This window comes from Hypanus sabinus, chromosome 5 (genome assembly GCF_030144855.1).
Source record: "Hypanus sabinus isolate sHypSab1 chromosome 5, sHypSab1.hap1, whole genome shotgun sequence".
NCBI lineage: Eukaryota > Metazoa > Chordata > Chondrichthyes > Myliobatiformes > Dasyatidae > Hypanus > Hypanus sabinus.
In genome coordinates, this window is record NC_082710.1 from 110,877,747 (window position 1) to 110,895,702 (window position 17,956).

A 17,956-nucleotide genomic window follows, 5' to 3' on the forward strand; every position below is an offset into this window, starting at 1 on the left:
GAAGATGAATCGATCTCCAAAAGTCATAAAGTTAAAGATGAAACATTCTTTTCAACATTTTAAGCAAGATTAGTGTATTATTTCTGTTTTGTACAATTTCAGAGTGAAAGAAAGGAAAGGAGTACCATGCAAAAGTTTGGACACCCCAAGAGACTTAAGCTCTCAGATAACTTCTACCAAGGTCTCAGACCTTAATTGGCTTGTTAGAGCTATGGCTTGTTCACAGTCATCGTTAGGAAAGGCCAGATGATGCAAATTTCAAAGCTTTATAAATTACCCTGACTCCTCAAACCTTGTCCCAACAATCAGCAGCCATGGGCTCCTCTAAGCAGCTGCCTAGCACTCTGAAAATTAAAATAAATGACACCCACAAAGAAGGAGTAGGCTATAAGAAGATAGCAAAGGGTTTTCAGGTAGCCGTTTCCTCAGTTCGCAATGTCATTAAGAAATGGCAGTTAACAGGATCGGTGGAGGTCAAGCTGAGGTCTGGAAAACCAAGAAAACTTTTCTGAGAGAACTGCTCGTAAGATTGCTAGAAAGTCAAATCAAAACCCTTGTTTGACTGCAAAAGACCTTCAGGAAGACTTAACAGACTCTGGAGTGGTGGTGCACTGTTCTACTGTGCAGCGACACCTGCATAAATATGACTTTCATGGAAGAGTCATCAGAAGAAAACCTTTCCTGCGTCCTCACCACAAAATTCAGTGTTAGAAGTTTACAAAGGAACATCTAAACAAGCCTGATGCACTTTGAAAACAAGTCCTGTGGACTGATGAAGTTAAAATAGAACTTTTTGGCCGCAATGAATATTTGGAAAATATTTGGAGAAAAAAAGGGTAGAGAATTTCTTGAAAAGAACACCTCTCCAACTGTTAAGCATGGGGGTGGATCAATCATGTTTTGGGCTTGTGTTGCAGCCAGTGACACGGGGAACATTTCACTGGTAGAGGGAAGAATTAAATACCAGCAAATTCTGGAAGCAAAAATCACACCGATGGCTCCTACAGCAGGATAATGATCCTAAACACACCTCAAAATCTGCAATGGACTACTTCAAGAGGCACAAGCTGAAGGTTTTGCCATGGCCCTCACAGTCCCCCAACCTAAGCATCATCGAAAATCTGTGGATAGACCTCAAAAGAGCAGTGCATGCAGACGGCCCAAGAATCTCACAGAACTAGAAGCCTTTTGCAAGGAAAAATGGGCGAAAATCCCCCAAACAAGAATTGAAAGACTCTTAGCAGGCTCCATAAAACATTTACAAGCTGTGATACATGCCAAAGGGGGTGTTTCTAAGTACTGACCATGCAGGGTGCCCAAACTTTTGCTTCGGGCCCTTTTCCTTTTTTGTTATTTTGAAACTATAAAAGATGGAAATAAAAAAGTAATCTTGCTTAAAATATTAAAGAAATGTGTCATCTGTAACTTTATGCCTTTTGGAAACCAGGTCATCTTTTACTTGCTTAGCTATTCACAGTAACAGAAATTTTTACCACAGTGCCCAAACTTTTGCATGCCACTGTATATCCTTGGTATCGCTATCTATTAGTTAATCTAGGAATCCGCCTAGTGAATCTTCACCACACTCCAATGACAAGTATATACTTTCTTATACAAGGAAAAAACTATATACATACCTCAGATGTGGGGGTCACCAAATCTCTGAATGATTACAACAAAACTTGTACTTTCTCATATGGTTTGTCCTTCGAAACAATTGCTACACCTTCACATTGACCTTTAGTTGCATCTCCAGATCCCTCTAAGCACAATACAACTCAAATTCTCAGTATTTAACAACTATTACACTTTCCTGCTGTGTCCACTAAAGTGTAAAACCTCACATGTTTCCATCTGTCCAGTCAGTCAGCATGTTTACATCCTCCTCTGTACTCACAATCACACCTAATTTTGCATCAGTAAACTTGGAAATATAACTTTGAGATCCAGAAAGGGCATATTCATTATATTGTAGTTGTATCAATCTTTAGGAATCATCCTATTAATTCCAAATCCCTATTTGCACTCTGAAGAGTTGCTTCTCCTTTCCAAAGACTTTTTGAAATTCATACAGCATTTCCACCAATCTTTCCATCAACGTGGCTGAAGTTCACTATTTCTCCACAGATACGGAAACCAAATGTCTTCTAGTCCTGACAAAGGGTCTTGGCCCGAAACGTCGACAGCGCTTCTCCCCATAGATGCTGCCTGGCCTGCTGTGTTCCACCAGCATTTTGTGTGTGTTGTTTGAATTTCCAGTGTCTGTAGATTTCCTCATGTTTGTCTTCGGACAATGTTAATTTTGATCATGCAGGCAGCATATATAAGACTGCACAGAAAGTATACTACAAAGTTCTTTGGTTTAATTGATCTTCAAGATAACTGTGCTAGAAACACAAGCTACCAGCACCAGTGCAATTTCATTACATTTTGCCCTACCCTTGCTGTTCCTCTCTTTGGTCATCTGGTGGCACAAGCATTAAAACAAAGTATTCTTTACAAGGCCAGAATTGTCTATGAATTCAATGGTAACAATATCAGCTGCTGACTCAATTGAAAGCAACAATTTAGTAACACATATTTATCACAATTTCAGTATTTCTTGTAATTGTACAATCTTGCTTTGGAAGCGGGTCTACTTTACATCCACCATCATGGTTTTGTACTTAGTCCGCAGAATGTCATCATGGTTCACCCTTCAACTCTCAGGCTACTGAACCAGATAACTTCTCTCAACTTCACTTGTCCCATTACTGAACTGATCCCGCAAACTATGGACTCACTTTCAAGGAGTCTTCATCTCATATTCTCGATATTTATTGTTTATTTTTTCTTTCTTTTTGTATTTGTATAGTTTGTAGTCTTTTGCACAGTGGTTGCTGTCCTGTTGGTGTGGTCTTTCAGCAATTCTGCTATGCTTCTTAAGACTTAAGAAAATTAATCTCAGGGATGTATATGGTGACAAATATGAACTTTGATAATATATCTACTTTCAACTTGGATAGCACTGATAAAAATCAATGGTAAATAAAGGATACCAATATGTAAGTTATTAAGATCACTTCAGGTTTTACAAGTTGCCAACTTACATTATACTACTAAATTTTTGATCCCATGCATTTTTTCTCTTAAATTGTTTTGATTTCAGATTAAACATTTTTATGAATTTAAATGGTAATAACCTTTGGATTTAAACAGCAATGCTCACCTTTCAGATCCAGAATAGTGAATTGTTGGGAAAAGATAAATCACCAGCTTTCTGCATGTTAAATGTGGATTTGAATCTATCAAGTTCACTAAGATCACCTCTAAAGTTAGAACATAGAATAGTACAGCACATTACAGGCCCTTCGGCCCACAATGCTGTGCCGACTCTCAAAACCTGCCTCCCATATAACCCCCCACCTTAAATTCCTCCATATACCTGTCTAGTAGTCTCTTAAACTTCACTAGTGTATCTGCCTCCACCACTGGCTCAGACAGTGCATTCCACGCACCAACCACTCTCTGAGTGAAAAACCTTCCTCTAATATTCCCCTTGAACTTCCCTCCCCTTACTTTAAAGCCATGTCCTCTTGTACTGAGCAGTGGTGCCCTGGGGAAGAGGTGCTGGCTATCCACTCTGTTTATTCCACTTAATATCTTGTACACCTCTATCATGGCTCCTCTCATCCCCCTTCTCTCCAGAGAGTAAAGCCCTAGCTCCCTTAATCTCTGATCATAATCCATTCTCTCTAAACCAGGCAGCATCCTGGTAAATCTGCTCTGTACCCTTTCCAATGCTTCCACATCCTTCCTATACTGAGGCGACCAGAACTAGACACAGTACTCCAATAGTGACCCAACTAGAGTTTTATACAGCTGCATCATTACATCGTGTCTCTTAAGCTCTATCCCTCGACTTATGAAAGCTAACACCCCATAAGCTTTCTTAACTACCCTATCTACCTGTGAGGCAACTTTCAGGGATCTGTGGACATGTACCCCCTGATCCCTCTGCTCCTCCACACTACCAAGTATCCATTTACTTTGTACTCTGCTTTGGAGTTTGTCCTTCCAAGGTGTACAACCTCACACTTCTCCGGGTTGAACTCCATCTGCCACTTCTCAGCCCACTTCTGCATCCTATCAATGTCTCTCTGCAATCTTTGACAATCCTCGACACTATCTACAACACCACCAATCTTTGTGTTGTCTGCAAACATACCAACCCACTCTTCGACCCCAACATCCAGGTCATTAATAAAAATCACAGAAAGGAAAGGTCCCAAAACAGATCCTTGTGGGACACCACTAGTCACAACCCTCCAATCTGAATGTACTCCCTCCACCACGACCCTCTGCCTTCTGCAGGCAGCCAATTCTGAATCCACCTGGCCAAACTTCCCTGGATCATGTTAAATAACCACTAACAATCCAAAGTTTTGGTGTGGGTACCTATGAATTAATTTATTGCAATAAATTGACATTCTAGTACATAAGCATGCTGCAAATAGGAAGTTACAAGGCTTCAAGTTGGATCAGAGAATTCAGTGTTTTTAGTTATACTATACCCAAGGGCAAAGAGAATATTCCATTTATGAAAATTACCTATAACACATTCCAGTCTTTTTCACCTGATTCCCCACCCTGAAATAGAACCCTCAGCAATTATAGACTCAAGATACACTTTATGGAATCAGATAAAAACCCACAAACACATAATGCTAGGAAGGTGAACAAAAATGCCCAGTGGAATGAGACTGCATTTGCAGGGGATAAAACTGTTTCATTAACTAAGGTTAACATTGCTTCAACCTGATATTAATATTAGTTCTCTTTCCAAAGTTGCTACTCAATCCTATCATTTACATGTTCTCTGTCCTACTTTAAGATTGGGCAACTATTTCAGAGAATGTTCATTAAATGGTCATTATCACATGGGCTTTTGCTCCTGTATGCAAATTAATTGGTCAAGGTTAAACTAAAGACTACCCTGAAAAGGTGAAAGCTGACATTGCTTCAAAAAGTAAGTTGCTGGAAGAACTCAGTGGGTGAAGCAGAACCTGTGAAGGCATTAAGGTTAGTGGTTGTTTCAGGCTGAGAGGTGACATCAGGCTAAAAAACATAGAGGGAAGTCAGGGAGCATACAGAAGTGAGGGAAGAGGCAAGACAGATGCTATCATAACATGCTAGACATCTCCCCCTTGGTTCCCACAAGCTGTTGGGCATGACAATTGATTAAAAGTGTGATAGGTGGAACAAGATGAAGATGTGGGAGAGGATTGATGGCAAATGGAATCAGGGTTTTATTTTTTGGGTGGGGGTGGTAAGAGAGTGTTGAGACAGATGCTATAGGTAGATGGAAACAGATAACACTGCTTTCTCTTCATTTTTTAAAAATGTGATTCAAGCTTTCATACTTGGAAGATGAATAGAAATTAACTTTTATTGATGCAACCCTCAATTATTTCCATTCAAATGAAAAATGACCATTTGTCCAGTGACTACATGATCAGCCAGTATAAAAGTATCAGCAACTGTAGTATAAAAGGAGAATAATACAGATAAACAGTATAGGAAAGTGATAGAACAGCTTATGAGAATTATTTTGTAAATCAACTGAAATGGTAAATTAAAAGACCTTAATAATTAATTGTGCATAAAACTTTCTTCTAACATCTTTTACCAAGCCCTCTACACCCTTCCATGGTTTTAAAAATATTCTCAACCCACCTTGTGTATTCTTCTTGCAGCTTATTGAGATCAGTTACAAAAAATTTGACTCTAAAATTCAGGTTGTATGGGGATCCTCCTGCAATAAAAATGATCAGCTTTTTACTTGGGAATTACTTGCAAAAGCAGATATTTCAGGCAGTGAAATGTACTGAAGTTCAAACTTACTTTTTAGCTGTTTTCTGATGGATTTGTTTGGATCTAGCCATCGCTGGAAAACATTTAAGAAAACAACTTTTAACATTTCCTATCAGACTGAATTACTAAAATGCAAATACAAAATAAACAAGCTTGCATAACAAAACAAAATTCAATTAAAGGTCAGCATTTTCAAAAGGACAACTGCACAATATATAGGATTCTTTTAATGTGAATATTGTGCAATTTTATTTTCAATTCTGTAACTGCAAGAAATAAAACGAGATGAAACCTTTAATATAACACACATGACACGGTAGTGAAGCGGATAGCGCGATGATATTACAGCTCAGAGGGAATTCAATTTCCAGCAGGTTTCCTCCCACAGTCCAAACACATACCGGGTAGGTTAACTGGCCATTGCAAATTGTCCCATGATTAGATTAGGGTTAATCGGGGTTGTGGGGTTTCTGGGGCAGTGCAGCTCGAAGGGACCTGAAGCGTCTACTCCTTGCTGTATTACTGAATAAATCAAATTAAAACAAATATGCTCCACAAATAGGTAGTTCACCAATGGTATGCATAAAAAGAACCCAGTTCTACAGCAGAAACACAAATGTGTAACAGCTACCAGCTTTCCTAGTTATTTCTCTCCTTTCCCAAAGTGTTTGAAAAAGTGCAAAGGAAAATTGCTTTGAGCTATAAACAAAAATTGCTTCCATGTTTCAAAATAAAATTCATGTAGTTGAAATTTCAACCTTGAAATAATACCAACTGCACATTTGTGCATTCATCAATAGTTTGTCCCGTATTTCAAATTCTTTAGACGTTTGCGCTATAGTTTCATATAAAATTAATTTCTTTTTGCACACCAGAAATACATATGCAATTTTCTAGCTACTTACAAATAAATTAGCTTGCTTTCCCTCTGTGTGAGAACATTATCTTCAAGTTAGCATTTTTTTCAAGAATACATGGGAAATGTAGCATTAGGCCTGACCTGTCCACAACAACACTAATGCTCATATTGAGCTTCCTTTTAGCTTTCTTCATCAGATTTCAACCCGTCCCTGGCTCTTTTCAACCATACCTGCACCATTCATTTATTTTAATCATAGCAGCCAGTTCAACATCAATCACTGGGTTAAAAGATTTTTTCAAATATTGTCAACCATCTTACATTAATGATTTTATCATGCTTTGACCCACAAGCAGGAGCACTTTCTCTGTCTGTGTCTACTCCATTAAAATGTAGATAATTCTTTCCCACTGAATACTGTTTGGATGCATCATGGCTTGGGCTGGCAACTGCTCTGCATGTGACCAAGAAACTGCAGAATTTTGGACACATCACATTATTGGTACCATCCTCCCCTCTACAAGACTCTGCTTATGCTTCTTGTTGCCTTAGTAAAGCAGCGAGCATAATCAAAGACCCCAACCAGACTCCCTCTTTTCCTTTCCCATTGGACAGAGGATACAATCAGCCTCAATGGCAGCTTTTATCCCACTGTTATCAGTCTCTTGAAAGGTCTCTTGTCCAATAAGATGGACTCTTGACCTCACAACCTATCACATGATCCTGCACTGCACTTTGTTCAGTAGCTTTAGCACTTTATCCTGCGTTGTTATTGTTTCACCTTATTCAAACCGCAAAGCACTGTAATAATTTCATGTGTATAAGCATTATGCAAGACAATCTTTTGACAACATCTTTGTACAAATGACAATAAAAAAAACTAAAGACGCCAACTATCATATGCTCTTAACCTAACGTTGAAAAATCAACAATGCAGATTCTCTCAAGTCAGAAAGGAATACTCACAGGGCTGTCTGTTGTATCATCTGCCACTTGTAAACCAAAGTAATCGCGTTCTGTCAAATCAAGATGCCTGAAGACTAAATCCAACAGAACATGTCCCTGATCGTGTTTCTGGAATACAAAATCATAAACTTAATCACACTACAAATTAATTTGTTACAACTAAATTACAATCCACCTTGGGAATGAATTCTACCTCTAATGTTTACTATGCACCATTAAGAAAAAACAATTTGAAATGTTTTACTCACAATGTACAACAGATGGCATGTTGCTGTGCCTTGTTATAATAAACCTACTGTAATTATTTTTCTTGGTAGCAATTAAATCAAAAGATCAATTCAAGATTTACAGTACTCATTTTTAACGAGTTCATTTACTGAATTGTGCAAATATATTGCTTTATCACTACAATTACACAAATACATTCCTGTATTAACAGAGTTTAACTGGTGACCCAAACACAGTGCTAATCCTCAGCCAAATATGGTAAGTATGTTCAAGTATTAAGACATGAAAATCACAATCTTCTGGCAACATCACACCATTGAATTGGCACATCTTTCCAATGTTAAAATTCAAGTAACAGTTTTACTTTGTACTGGATCGTATAATCATTTTCTGAAATAATCTGATGATTCTAAAACCAAATTATCTCAAATTGATGAATCTTTTAACTCTGAAAGGAAGGCCCTCATGTTGAGATTTGCTCCCTTGCTCTGTGGACAGATTTTTAAAATATATATATATATATATATATATATATATATATTCAAACAGTAGCTGGATCACACTGCTCACATCTCACCTTTCTAAATTACTCTACTCCACCCAAAGCTTCCTGTGAACTATCCCATTTCAGAATCAACTTGCTATCATCTCATTGAGCTCTCTTTGCTTCACCATTCTCCAAGTAAACTACTGTTCACAACCACCCTTCACAATCTCTTCCCCACTCCCAAGCTTCATCACAAGTGACACTGTTCAGCTGTCAATCTGAGTACTTGCATCTCCTATTCACAGCCACTCTCACAATCTTTCCCCACTCCCAAACTTCCTAAGTGACCTTGCTCACCTGTCTATCTAACTACCGACAGTTCATGACCACCTTTTTAAACTCATTTCACTCATTATAAGTATTTGTTCCAAGTGTAAACTTCCTCCCCTGCAATTTTCAAAATCATACCTTCTCATCTATCTTTAATAATAAAGAGCCAAAATGAAGTTTTATCCCCTCCTATTAACCACCTTTGATTTTTGCACTTTTTCCAAGTGTGGGGCATGGATCTGAGAAGCCTGTCTTAACCATCCAAAGAATCATTAAAGCACAGGAAGCCATTATACACTCTGCTTGATCTGACAAATGTAAACCATAAGCCTGCTCAAGTTCAGGCTTATCAAGTCAAGGTTCAAGATTGTTTAATGTCATTTCCAGTACACAAGTGTAAAGAACGGAAATAATTGTTACTCCGGATCCAATGCAGCACACAAAAGAACCATAAGAAACAAATAATAATAATAATAAAAGCACAATAAGTATAAATACATAAGATAGCTTATATGCATAGATTGATCACATGCCCATAAAGATCTAGACAAGATGTTTTGTAGTGGTGGAGTTAGTGGATGGAGGTGTTAGTCAGCCTTACTGCTTGGAAAAGTAACTTCTTGAGTTACTGGTGGTCCTGGTGTGGCCTCCTCCCTGAGAGGAGTGGGATAAACAGTCCATGATCAGGATAGGTGGGATCATTCATAATGTTACAGGCAAAACAGAGCAAATGTGATCATAAAAAAGGATAATAAAAACAATTCTGGATAGTGATGGTAGAATCTGAGGCACATCATGTTTTGGTTCAAGTGAACTGAAAAAATGTAAGCCCAGTCAGAAAAATAAAGAGTTGAGCTTCGGTGGTAGCATCATACATCAAGCTGCAGATCGTAATGAGCAGAGAGCAATTTAAGATTCTGGATCAGCTGGAATAATGGGATCCATGCTCACTTCACATTCCAAAAAATGGTGAAAATGTGCTTCACTTGCATTAAAGTTTAGACACCGAACTCCAAGGCGCGAGAGTACAGAAGCTTACATCTTCCATGAGTGTGGAATATATAGGTTAATTTGTATTTTCTGCCATGGGTTGGTGTTGAATAGGATTTGACATTTATGCTCACCATCCGATCATGCAACTCAAAATGGGATAACACAAAAAATAGACAACCACCAAGGGGTTGCATTCCCAAAAAATGTATCACAACTTTTTCCATAACGTGAAACTTTAATTCCCATCAAATCCCATGTTATATGTGGAATACATTTCTAGGAGATGCTTTTCTCTCGATAGTAATGATAGCACTACAGCTGCTAGTTCATAGCAGCAAAAAACTTGAGACTTGCTTTGAAAGTTTCCAAAGCAAATCTTGAGTGGTCAGCAGTTGCCTTTGGAGTTCCAAGTGATTAGAAATGCTTAGAGTGAGGTAGGGGAAACAGATGGTGGTAATAGGTGAAAGCCTCATGTCTCTACTTACCAACTCCAGCCTTCAGTTTGAACAGAGAAACACACTTTAAATAGTGACATACAGTTTAATGGACAAAATTAACATACCAGCAACACCTCATCAATGCAGGCAACAAGAAATGCAGTTTAAAAACATAGGCAAAACTTGTTTTACATTTTGCATTTATTTAAATTCCCTGTCTGACATAATTCCATTACAACGAATTTTATTCTGTATCGTGGATTTCTGGGAACTGATTTGTGAATTCTGTAAATTTCCATATGTTGATGGCCATAACGTGGGGGTTGCCTGTACAGACAATATCATTTCAATAAAGCACCAAAGACACTGAGACATTACCACTCAATAACAGCACACAAAAGTGCTGCAGATCGAGCACTTACGGTTGACAGAACTTGACTCATAACCCTGACACCCCCTCCGCAGACTCCAAAGCAAATGCATAAATTCCTTGGGCTAGTGAACTTTTGCAGGCAGTGGATCCCTAACGCTGCATGTCTGACTAAGCTGCTCACCCCTTTAGCCTCTCCAGAGGCCCCCCCCTCCCTTGATAATTGACGAACACCAATCAGCCGCTTTTAACTCTCTTAAGGCCTCCCTTTCTGCCCCACCTGCACTGGGTCGGCCACCGTATGACAGGCCTTTTTCAGTTCTACGTTTCCATTGTCGATTTATGTGCAACAGCTATTCTCACCCAGACACGAGGACCAGCCGTGTACGACTGCCTATTATTCAGCACCGCTGGACCCAGTAGCCCAGGGATACCCCCCGTGCACTCAAATTCTTCCTGCCGTTTATCTTATGGTCACCGCAGCATCCAACTTAACCCTACATCAACCAGTGACAGTCTACTCTTCCCATGTGGTAACTGCCCTTCTAATGACGCACCAAACTCAACATCTCACTCAGGTGAGACTCAGCCGCTATGAGATTGCTCTTACCCATAATCCGTTGCTGACGTTTGCCTATTGTACCACATTTAACCCTGCTACCTTTGTGGATCACCCACCTGACCTTCTATCTGAGCCTCTCCACTCCTGCGTAGAGCAAAACCACTTCCTCATTTCTCCGCAGCCAGACCTCCAGGACATTGAGTTTGACAATCCGGACCTAATACTTTTTGTGGACGGCTCATCCTTTGTCTCCCCAGATGGTGTCCGGCAATCGGGTTATGCCATTGTGACCCCACACACCACCTCGGAGGCGGCAGCCTTCCACCCACCAGTCTCGGCCCAACAGGCTGAGCTTTTCGCCCTCACTCGCGCATGCATCCTCACCTCGGGTCAGACAGCCAATATTTACACGGATTCACGCTATGCATTTGGGGTCGCTCACTATTTTGGCAAACTATGGGCGCGGCGGGGCTTCCAAACGTCGGCTGGCAAAAGCATTGCCAACGGCCTCTACGTTGACAATTTGCTCAAAGCCATCCAGCTCCCCGGTAAGCTTGCTATTATAAAATGTGCCGCCCGCTTATCCGATGACTCTCCCGTTTTAGTAAAGGCAATGCCAGAGCAGACCTGGCAGCCTAGAGAGCCTCCTCCTCTAAAGCAATAACTGTGGATTCGACCCCACGCCTTCTGCCTGCCAGGCAGCCGGTCAATAACCCAGGCATATCCAACATCGCGCGATTACAGGGGGACGCCCCTGCAGCAGAGATTGATGTTTGGAAGAAACATGGTTGTATTATTAATAACACAACGGGCCTCTGGCAGACCCCAGCAGGCCAGACTTGTATTCCTGATACTCTCCTGCCTGTCCTGCTCGACCGCCTCCACTCTGACACCCACCTCAGCCAGGAGGGAATGTGTATGTTGTTATTAAAAACATGGTGGTCCCCCAGTTTGAATGAGGCAGCGGAGAGACAGGCAAAGGGTTGCTTAATTTGCCATGAAATAAACCTGGGTAAATCTATTAGATGTGATAAAGGGTGCACCCCAACCCCAGCAGGACCGTTTGACACATTACAAATGGACTTTATTGAGTTACCTAAGGTGAATTGTTACAAGTACTGTTTAGTTATAATTGACGTCTTCAGCAAATGGATTGAAGCCTTCCCCACAACGAACAACAAGGCTTCCACGGTAGTGCGGATGCTACTGAAGGAAGTTATTCCTCGTTATAGTACCCCACAAAGACTCTCATCTGATAATGGTCCACACTTCATTGGGAAAGTAAACAAAGAACTCTGCGAAATACTAAAGATTGAACAACAGTTCCACTGTGCCTACCACCCCCGAGCTGCAGGAATCGTAGAACGTGCAAACGGCACCCTAAAGGATAAACTAACTAAATTGACCCTTGAAACGGGACTAAGTTGGCTTAAAGTCCTTCCCCTGGCACTGTATCACAGGCACATTACACCTCAAATCGGTACCGGGCTAACTGCTGCTGAAATAGTTTACAGGTGCCCAAATAGAACCCCATGGGCAGTGACCAGAACCCCCCCCAGCCAATACAAGTAGATCTACAAATGATGGGCGAGGAATTGCAGTGTTACCTCAAGCATTTAACTTTGTCTCTTCAGTTTCTACATACTCAGGTGAAGGAAGCCTCAAGACCTGTTCCTGACAGAGAAGGCCACTGGCAGGGAGCAGAACCAGGAGATTGGGTGTTAATAAGGAACTGGGATCGACCCAAGCTGGGACCCCAGTGGAAAGGACCATACCAGGTCCTCTTGCAGACCCCTTCTGCTGTCAAGGTGAAGGGACAAGAACGTTGGATTCATCTGAGCAACTGCAAGCGCTGGACCTCGGACCCGCTAGAAACTACAGATAAATGAAGGGACTGATAAATGGACTTGTTTGAACTGTTGTGTGTTTAAATTCCTTTTTCCTTGTGGTGCCACATCCTTGAAATTGTGCTTTGGTAATGGAAGGTACGATGCTCTTGGTTATCTATATTCTTTTAGGGATAGTGGGGTATAGGGCAAAGGTTGAGGGATGGCTGGACGAGGAAGCAAAACCCCTAAAGAGATCGAAGGGGGCATTTCAAGGCAGAAAAGGGATTGGGGTTTCCCCAAAGGCCCCACCTTTGGAAGATCCTCCTCAGGGTTTATAAGTGATAAATATTTCCAAAACGTGCACAAACGACTGTATGGCTCTACAACCATCATTTGCTATCCCCACCCCGCCAGTGTCTCCTCGCTATTTACCGTTTTCCCACACTGGGACCGTGTTGATCAACCCTTCCGATGTGCCCCCGCCAGCAAAACATTGCTCGAGGGAAAAAGGATGGAATTCACCTATGACTCTTCCACGGCCCCGGTCGCGGACTGTTTAATCCCCCCGTCCAACAGGTGGATGAAAAAAAGATCTCTGGTGGGAGGGGAATCCCAAGCCCCCAAAGGGTGACCGAGTATATGAGAACTGCTACTTCAGAACAGGGTGGGGATGTTCAGACGTGTATGTCTCGAATGATGTCACCTGCCTCTCCAAGCCCTGTAGGAAAAGGGAGTGTCACCCCTTAGGGATCTCTTGCTCTTGCCATGAGACAAAGTGCCAGTCCCTGGCCCGGGGGTGCAACTTCTTTGTGGAGAAGGGAACCACACCCACCTCCGCTCCGAGTCAATGATCATGTATTCCTACGACCTAAATATCGTAGGGGTACCAAACGAGTGTATGCCTCTGTTGGTATAGCAGAATGGAGTGATGCCATACACCTAAAGGGTAAGGGTTGCACTGAGACCATGTATACCCTCCCAGGGTATTTTTTCTTCTATAACGGCATTGCCACCAACTTCCTGGAGTACCCATACCCTTCCTCGGTGGCCTATGGCACCTTCCTCCCCACCGCGATCACTTGCCCTGGAATTTGGGGTGCCCTGTCCCGCCCGTCTGGGAGGTACAAGAGAGCGGTCTCCCAGGAATTTTGTGCAGATTACCGAGTCCTGACCACCCTAACCACAAGTCAGGTGGCTGGATACGGGGCAGCTGGCTTTTTCTCTTTGGGGACATCAGGAGCCGCTATGGCGGCCCACAATCGGAACTATCTGGCCTGTGGTCTCATGAGCCCCGGGAACGCCACCAGGGGAGCCTTAAGACTCATAACTGACAGCCTTAACCAACTGCGGCTCTTCTCCATGCAAAATCGCTATGCACTTGACTATCTCCTCGCCAGGGAGGGTGGATTCTGTGCTATCGTAAAAGACAAATGCATAATGGGGCTAGACGATGCTACTGCCAACATAACGCAGTATATGAACAAAATAGATGAACAGTTAGGATCCATCAAGGAAGGAACAGGTTGGGCAGGATGGGGGTGACTGAGGACTCAGTGCGTGGAAGGACTGGTTAATTAGTGGGGTTATTTAATGGGGATTTTTGTCTGTATCACCATTGTCAAATGTGTCCTGAACCACATGATGGCCTCATTAGGGGACCTGCTGCCGGCTAAGACACTGATGGTAGTATGAACAACCGTCGAGGCCACTGAACTCCTTGAACCTGCACCAGAGGATTTTCACGATATTGATGAATGATCATTTCATGATCACAGGAGGGAATGAAAATGTGAAAAGGGTAAGGGGTACATGTAGAAGGGGTGGATGAGGGGCAAGTGCAGCAAAATATGTAGACAGGACCAGGGAGAGGATACGTAATTGGGGAAGTGTAAGAGGACAGGGAAGAGGTAGCTAAAATAAGATGCCAGACACCATTTGGGAATCACAAAGAAGAGGAACCTTGCGACCACAAGACAATGTGTTCGGCAAAGTATTTTGAGCTCTATACCTATTTCGAGTGTTTTGCTTGTGTCCATACCCATTCCAAGTATTACGCTTGCGTCTATGCTTATTCCAAGTATTTCACATGCTTAGCTATGCAATAGCCAATCAATTGATGAATTTGAATCAGTAGCCATATTTGCGAATGTAGTACCCTGCTTTTGGGTATAAGTATGACCTTTGTAAACCGACAAATTGGGAGTTGGCTACCTTATGCCCGAAGTGCATGGGGCTGCGAACTCCTCTCTGAATAAAAACCGTTTCAGAGGTAATTTTGTGTCTCTGGTGTTTTTCCTCAACTGAGCAGGTTAATAATTTCAGGTTGACAGAAGTCCGGATCAAAAATTATCTGTTGTAAGCCAAGCACAATCACATCCCAAGAGAATGTAATTAGAATCATGTTTTCAGAATCCCGTATATTCAGTCTTCAGGGAAAGGAAGTGGTAAATTAATTCATAAAACTTCCGCCTCCTTCCTCAAGTGGTTTACCAAGTAAAAAGCTTCAGCACTAAAGTTATACATGCACAGATAATACTTGGAAAGATTTTTAAAAATTGATTTTAATAAATAACACCAATGAGCCTTTTGAGTTGTTGCAGTGAAAAGTCCAAATTATGGCAAATGCACAAAAGGAAATTGATATGACAATGCATTGGTTACAGACAGCAGTCATAGAAAGGTCTTGTACAAAGAGGTCCAAATCTAGAAGATGGTAAGACCATAAGATATAGGAGCAAAATTAGCCCATTTGACCAAATAAGTCTGCTCCACCATTTCATCATGGCTGATCCAATTTTCCTCTCAGCCCCTATCTCCTGTCTTTCCCCATATCCCTTTAAGTCCTAATGAGTAAAGAAACTATCAACCTCTGCCTTAAATATACATAAAGACTTAGTCTCCACAGCAAATAATGGACTATTGTATCCAGTTCCGCTAGTATTGCTCTCCTTAGAATGAGGTTCTTTTTTTTGTACATCTTGTTTCAAAATAACTGCATCTGGCCCATAGAGTCTACTCCACCATTCAATCATGGCTGCTCCTTTTCTCCTCCTCAGCTCCACTCTCCAGTCTTCCCCCATATCCTTAGATGCCATGTCCAATCAAGAACCTATCAATCTCTGCCTTAAGTACACCCAATGACCTGACCTCCACATCTAACTGTAGTAACAAATTCCACAAATTCACCACCCTATGGCTAAAGAAATTTCTCGGCATCTGTCTTAAATGGACACCCCTCTATCCTAATGCTGTGGCCTCTTGTCCAAGATTCCCCCACCATGAAAAACATCCTTTCCACATCCGCTCTTAGGCCTTTCAACATTCAAAAAAGGTTTCAAAGAGATCTCCCCTCATCCTTCTAAATTCTAGTGAGTACAAGCCGAGAGCCAAATGTTCTTCATAAATACCCTTTCATTCCAGGAACTATACTTGTGGACCTCCTCTGAACCCTCTCATATGCCAACATATCTTTTCTTAGATAAGGAGCCCAAAACTGTTCACAATACTCAAGGTGCGACCTCGCCAGAGCCTTCTAAAGCCACAGCATCACATCCCTGCTGTTGTATTCTAGACCCCTTGAAATGAATGCTGTTACGCCTGTGCCCCCCCCCCTCCTTTTTGAGAATCGCAAGATCGCTATTAAGTCAGGTCAGGAGACCCAGGAAATGAGAGAGAGACGTTTGGAATGTCCTGGCCCTCAGCGATACAAAGCCACGGAACAGGTCATTGTCTCTTGGAGACGGAATTGTGTATTGAATACTGTGCTTCGTGGAAGTCCTCAGGCAACGTGGCTGGTTGGGGGATGGCATCATTCCACCCTGATTGACATCTGAGACCCCGTGACTGGAGATAAAAGAGGGTCTGGGGAACGGCCCCTTGACACGCACCAGGAGAAACGCTAGAAGTCCCGTGACAGCGTTTAATAGCGACAGCCGGTGGAGGGCCCACGCGTGTCCTTGCCCGTTGCCCCGGGATTGAGGCCCTACCACGGAAGACGGCTTAGCTAAGGAAGAGATCACCACCGACGCCATTTCGAAGGATCAACATCATAAAACGGAAACCGGGCAAGTTCTAAACCTCCCTCTCTCACTCCAACCAAAAGCTGCAGCTTGAATGAACTAAAGTGACTTTTATATTTCCATCGGACAATACATTATCCCCTAGACAACGATAGAGCTATTTCTTATTGATTATTATTATACCCGCGCTTTTAAATTTAGTATTGACGACGTATATTATCTGTATGTTTGCATTGATATTATTTTTTGTGTATTTTTATCAATAAATACTGTTAAAAATAGTACCATCAGACTTCAACGGACCTCTCTATCTTTGCTGGTAAGTGACCCAGTTACGGGGTACATAACAATGCTAACATGGCATTTGCCTTCCTCTCCACCGACTCTATCTGCAAGTTAAGCTTTAGGGTGTTCTGTATAAGGAATTCCAAATCCCTTTGTATCTCAGATTTTGGATTTTCTCCCCATTTAGAAGACAGTCTGCACATTTATTTCTACAACCAAAGTGCATGACATGCATTTTCCAACATTGTATTTCATTTGACACTCTTGCCCATTCTCGTAATAGGTCTAAGTCCTTCTGCAGCCTACCTGTTTCCTCCACATACCTGCCTCTCCACCATCCGTATCATCTGCAAACTTGGCAACAAAGCTATCTACTCCATCAGCATACAGCATAAAAAGCATAAAAAGAAGCGGTCCCAACACCATCCCCTGCAGAACATCACTGGTTACTGTCAGCCAACCAGAAAAGGTTACTTTTATTCCACTGCCTCCTACCAATTAGCCAATGCTCCAACCATGCCAGTAACTTTCCTGTAATACTATGGGCTCTTAACTTGATAAGCAGCCTCATATGTGGCACCATGTCAAAGGCCTCCTGAAAGTCCAAACATACAACATTCACTACATCAACTTTATCTATCCTACTTGGAATCTCCTCAAAGAATTTCAACAAGTTCGTCAAAAAAAGATTTTCCCTTAAGGAAACCATGCTGACTTTGTCCCATCATGTCCTGAGTC

General features: G+C 41.8%; 1 protein-coding gene across 4 annotated transcripts in view; it reads right to left on the reverse strand.

Moving 5' to 3' along the window:
* The window catches only part of ptpn4a (protein tyrosine phosphatase non-receptor type 4a), a 216,927-nt gene that overhangs the window by 97,980 nt on the left and 100,991 nt on the right, over positions 1–17,956 (reverse strand). For all 4 annotated transcript variants that reach the window (XM_059970335.1, XM_059970334.1, XM_059970333.1 and 1 more), the window contains 3 exons: positions 7,679–7,786; positions 5,884–5,926; positions 5,716–5,794 (listed from right to left, as the gene is read on the reverse strand). In XM_059970335.1, the coding sequence (XP_059826318.1) occupies positions 5,716–5,794; positions 5,884–5,926; positions 7,679–7,786 (230 nt within the window). The remainder of the gene's footprint in view (positions 1–5,715; positions 5,795–5,883; positions 5,927–7,678; positions 7,787–17,956) is intronic.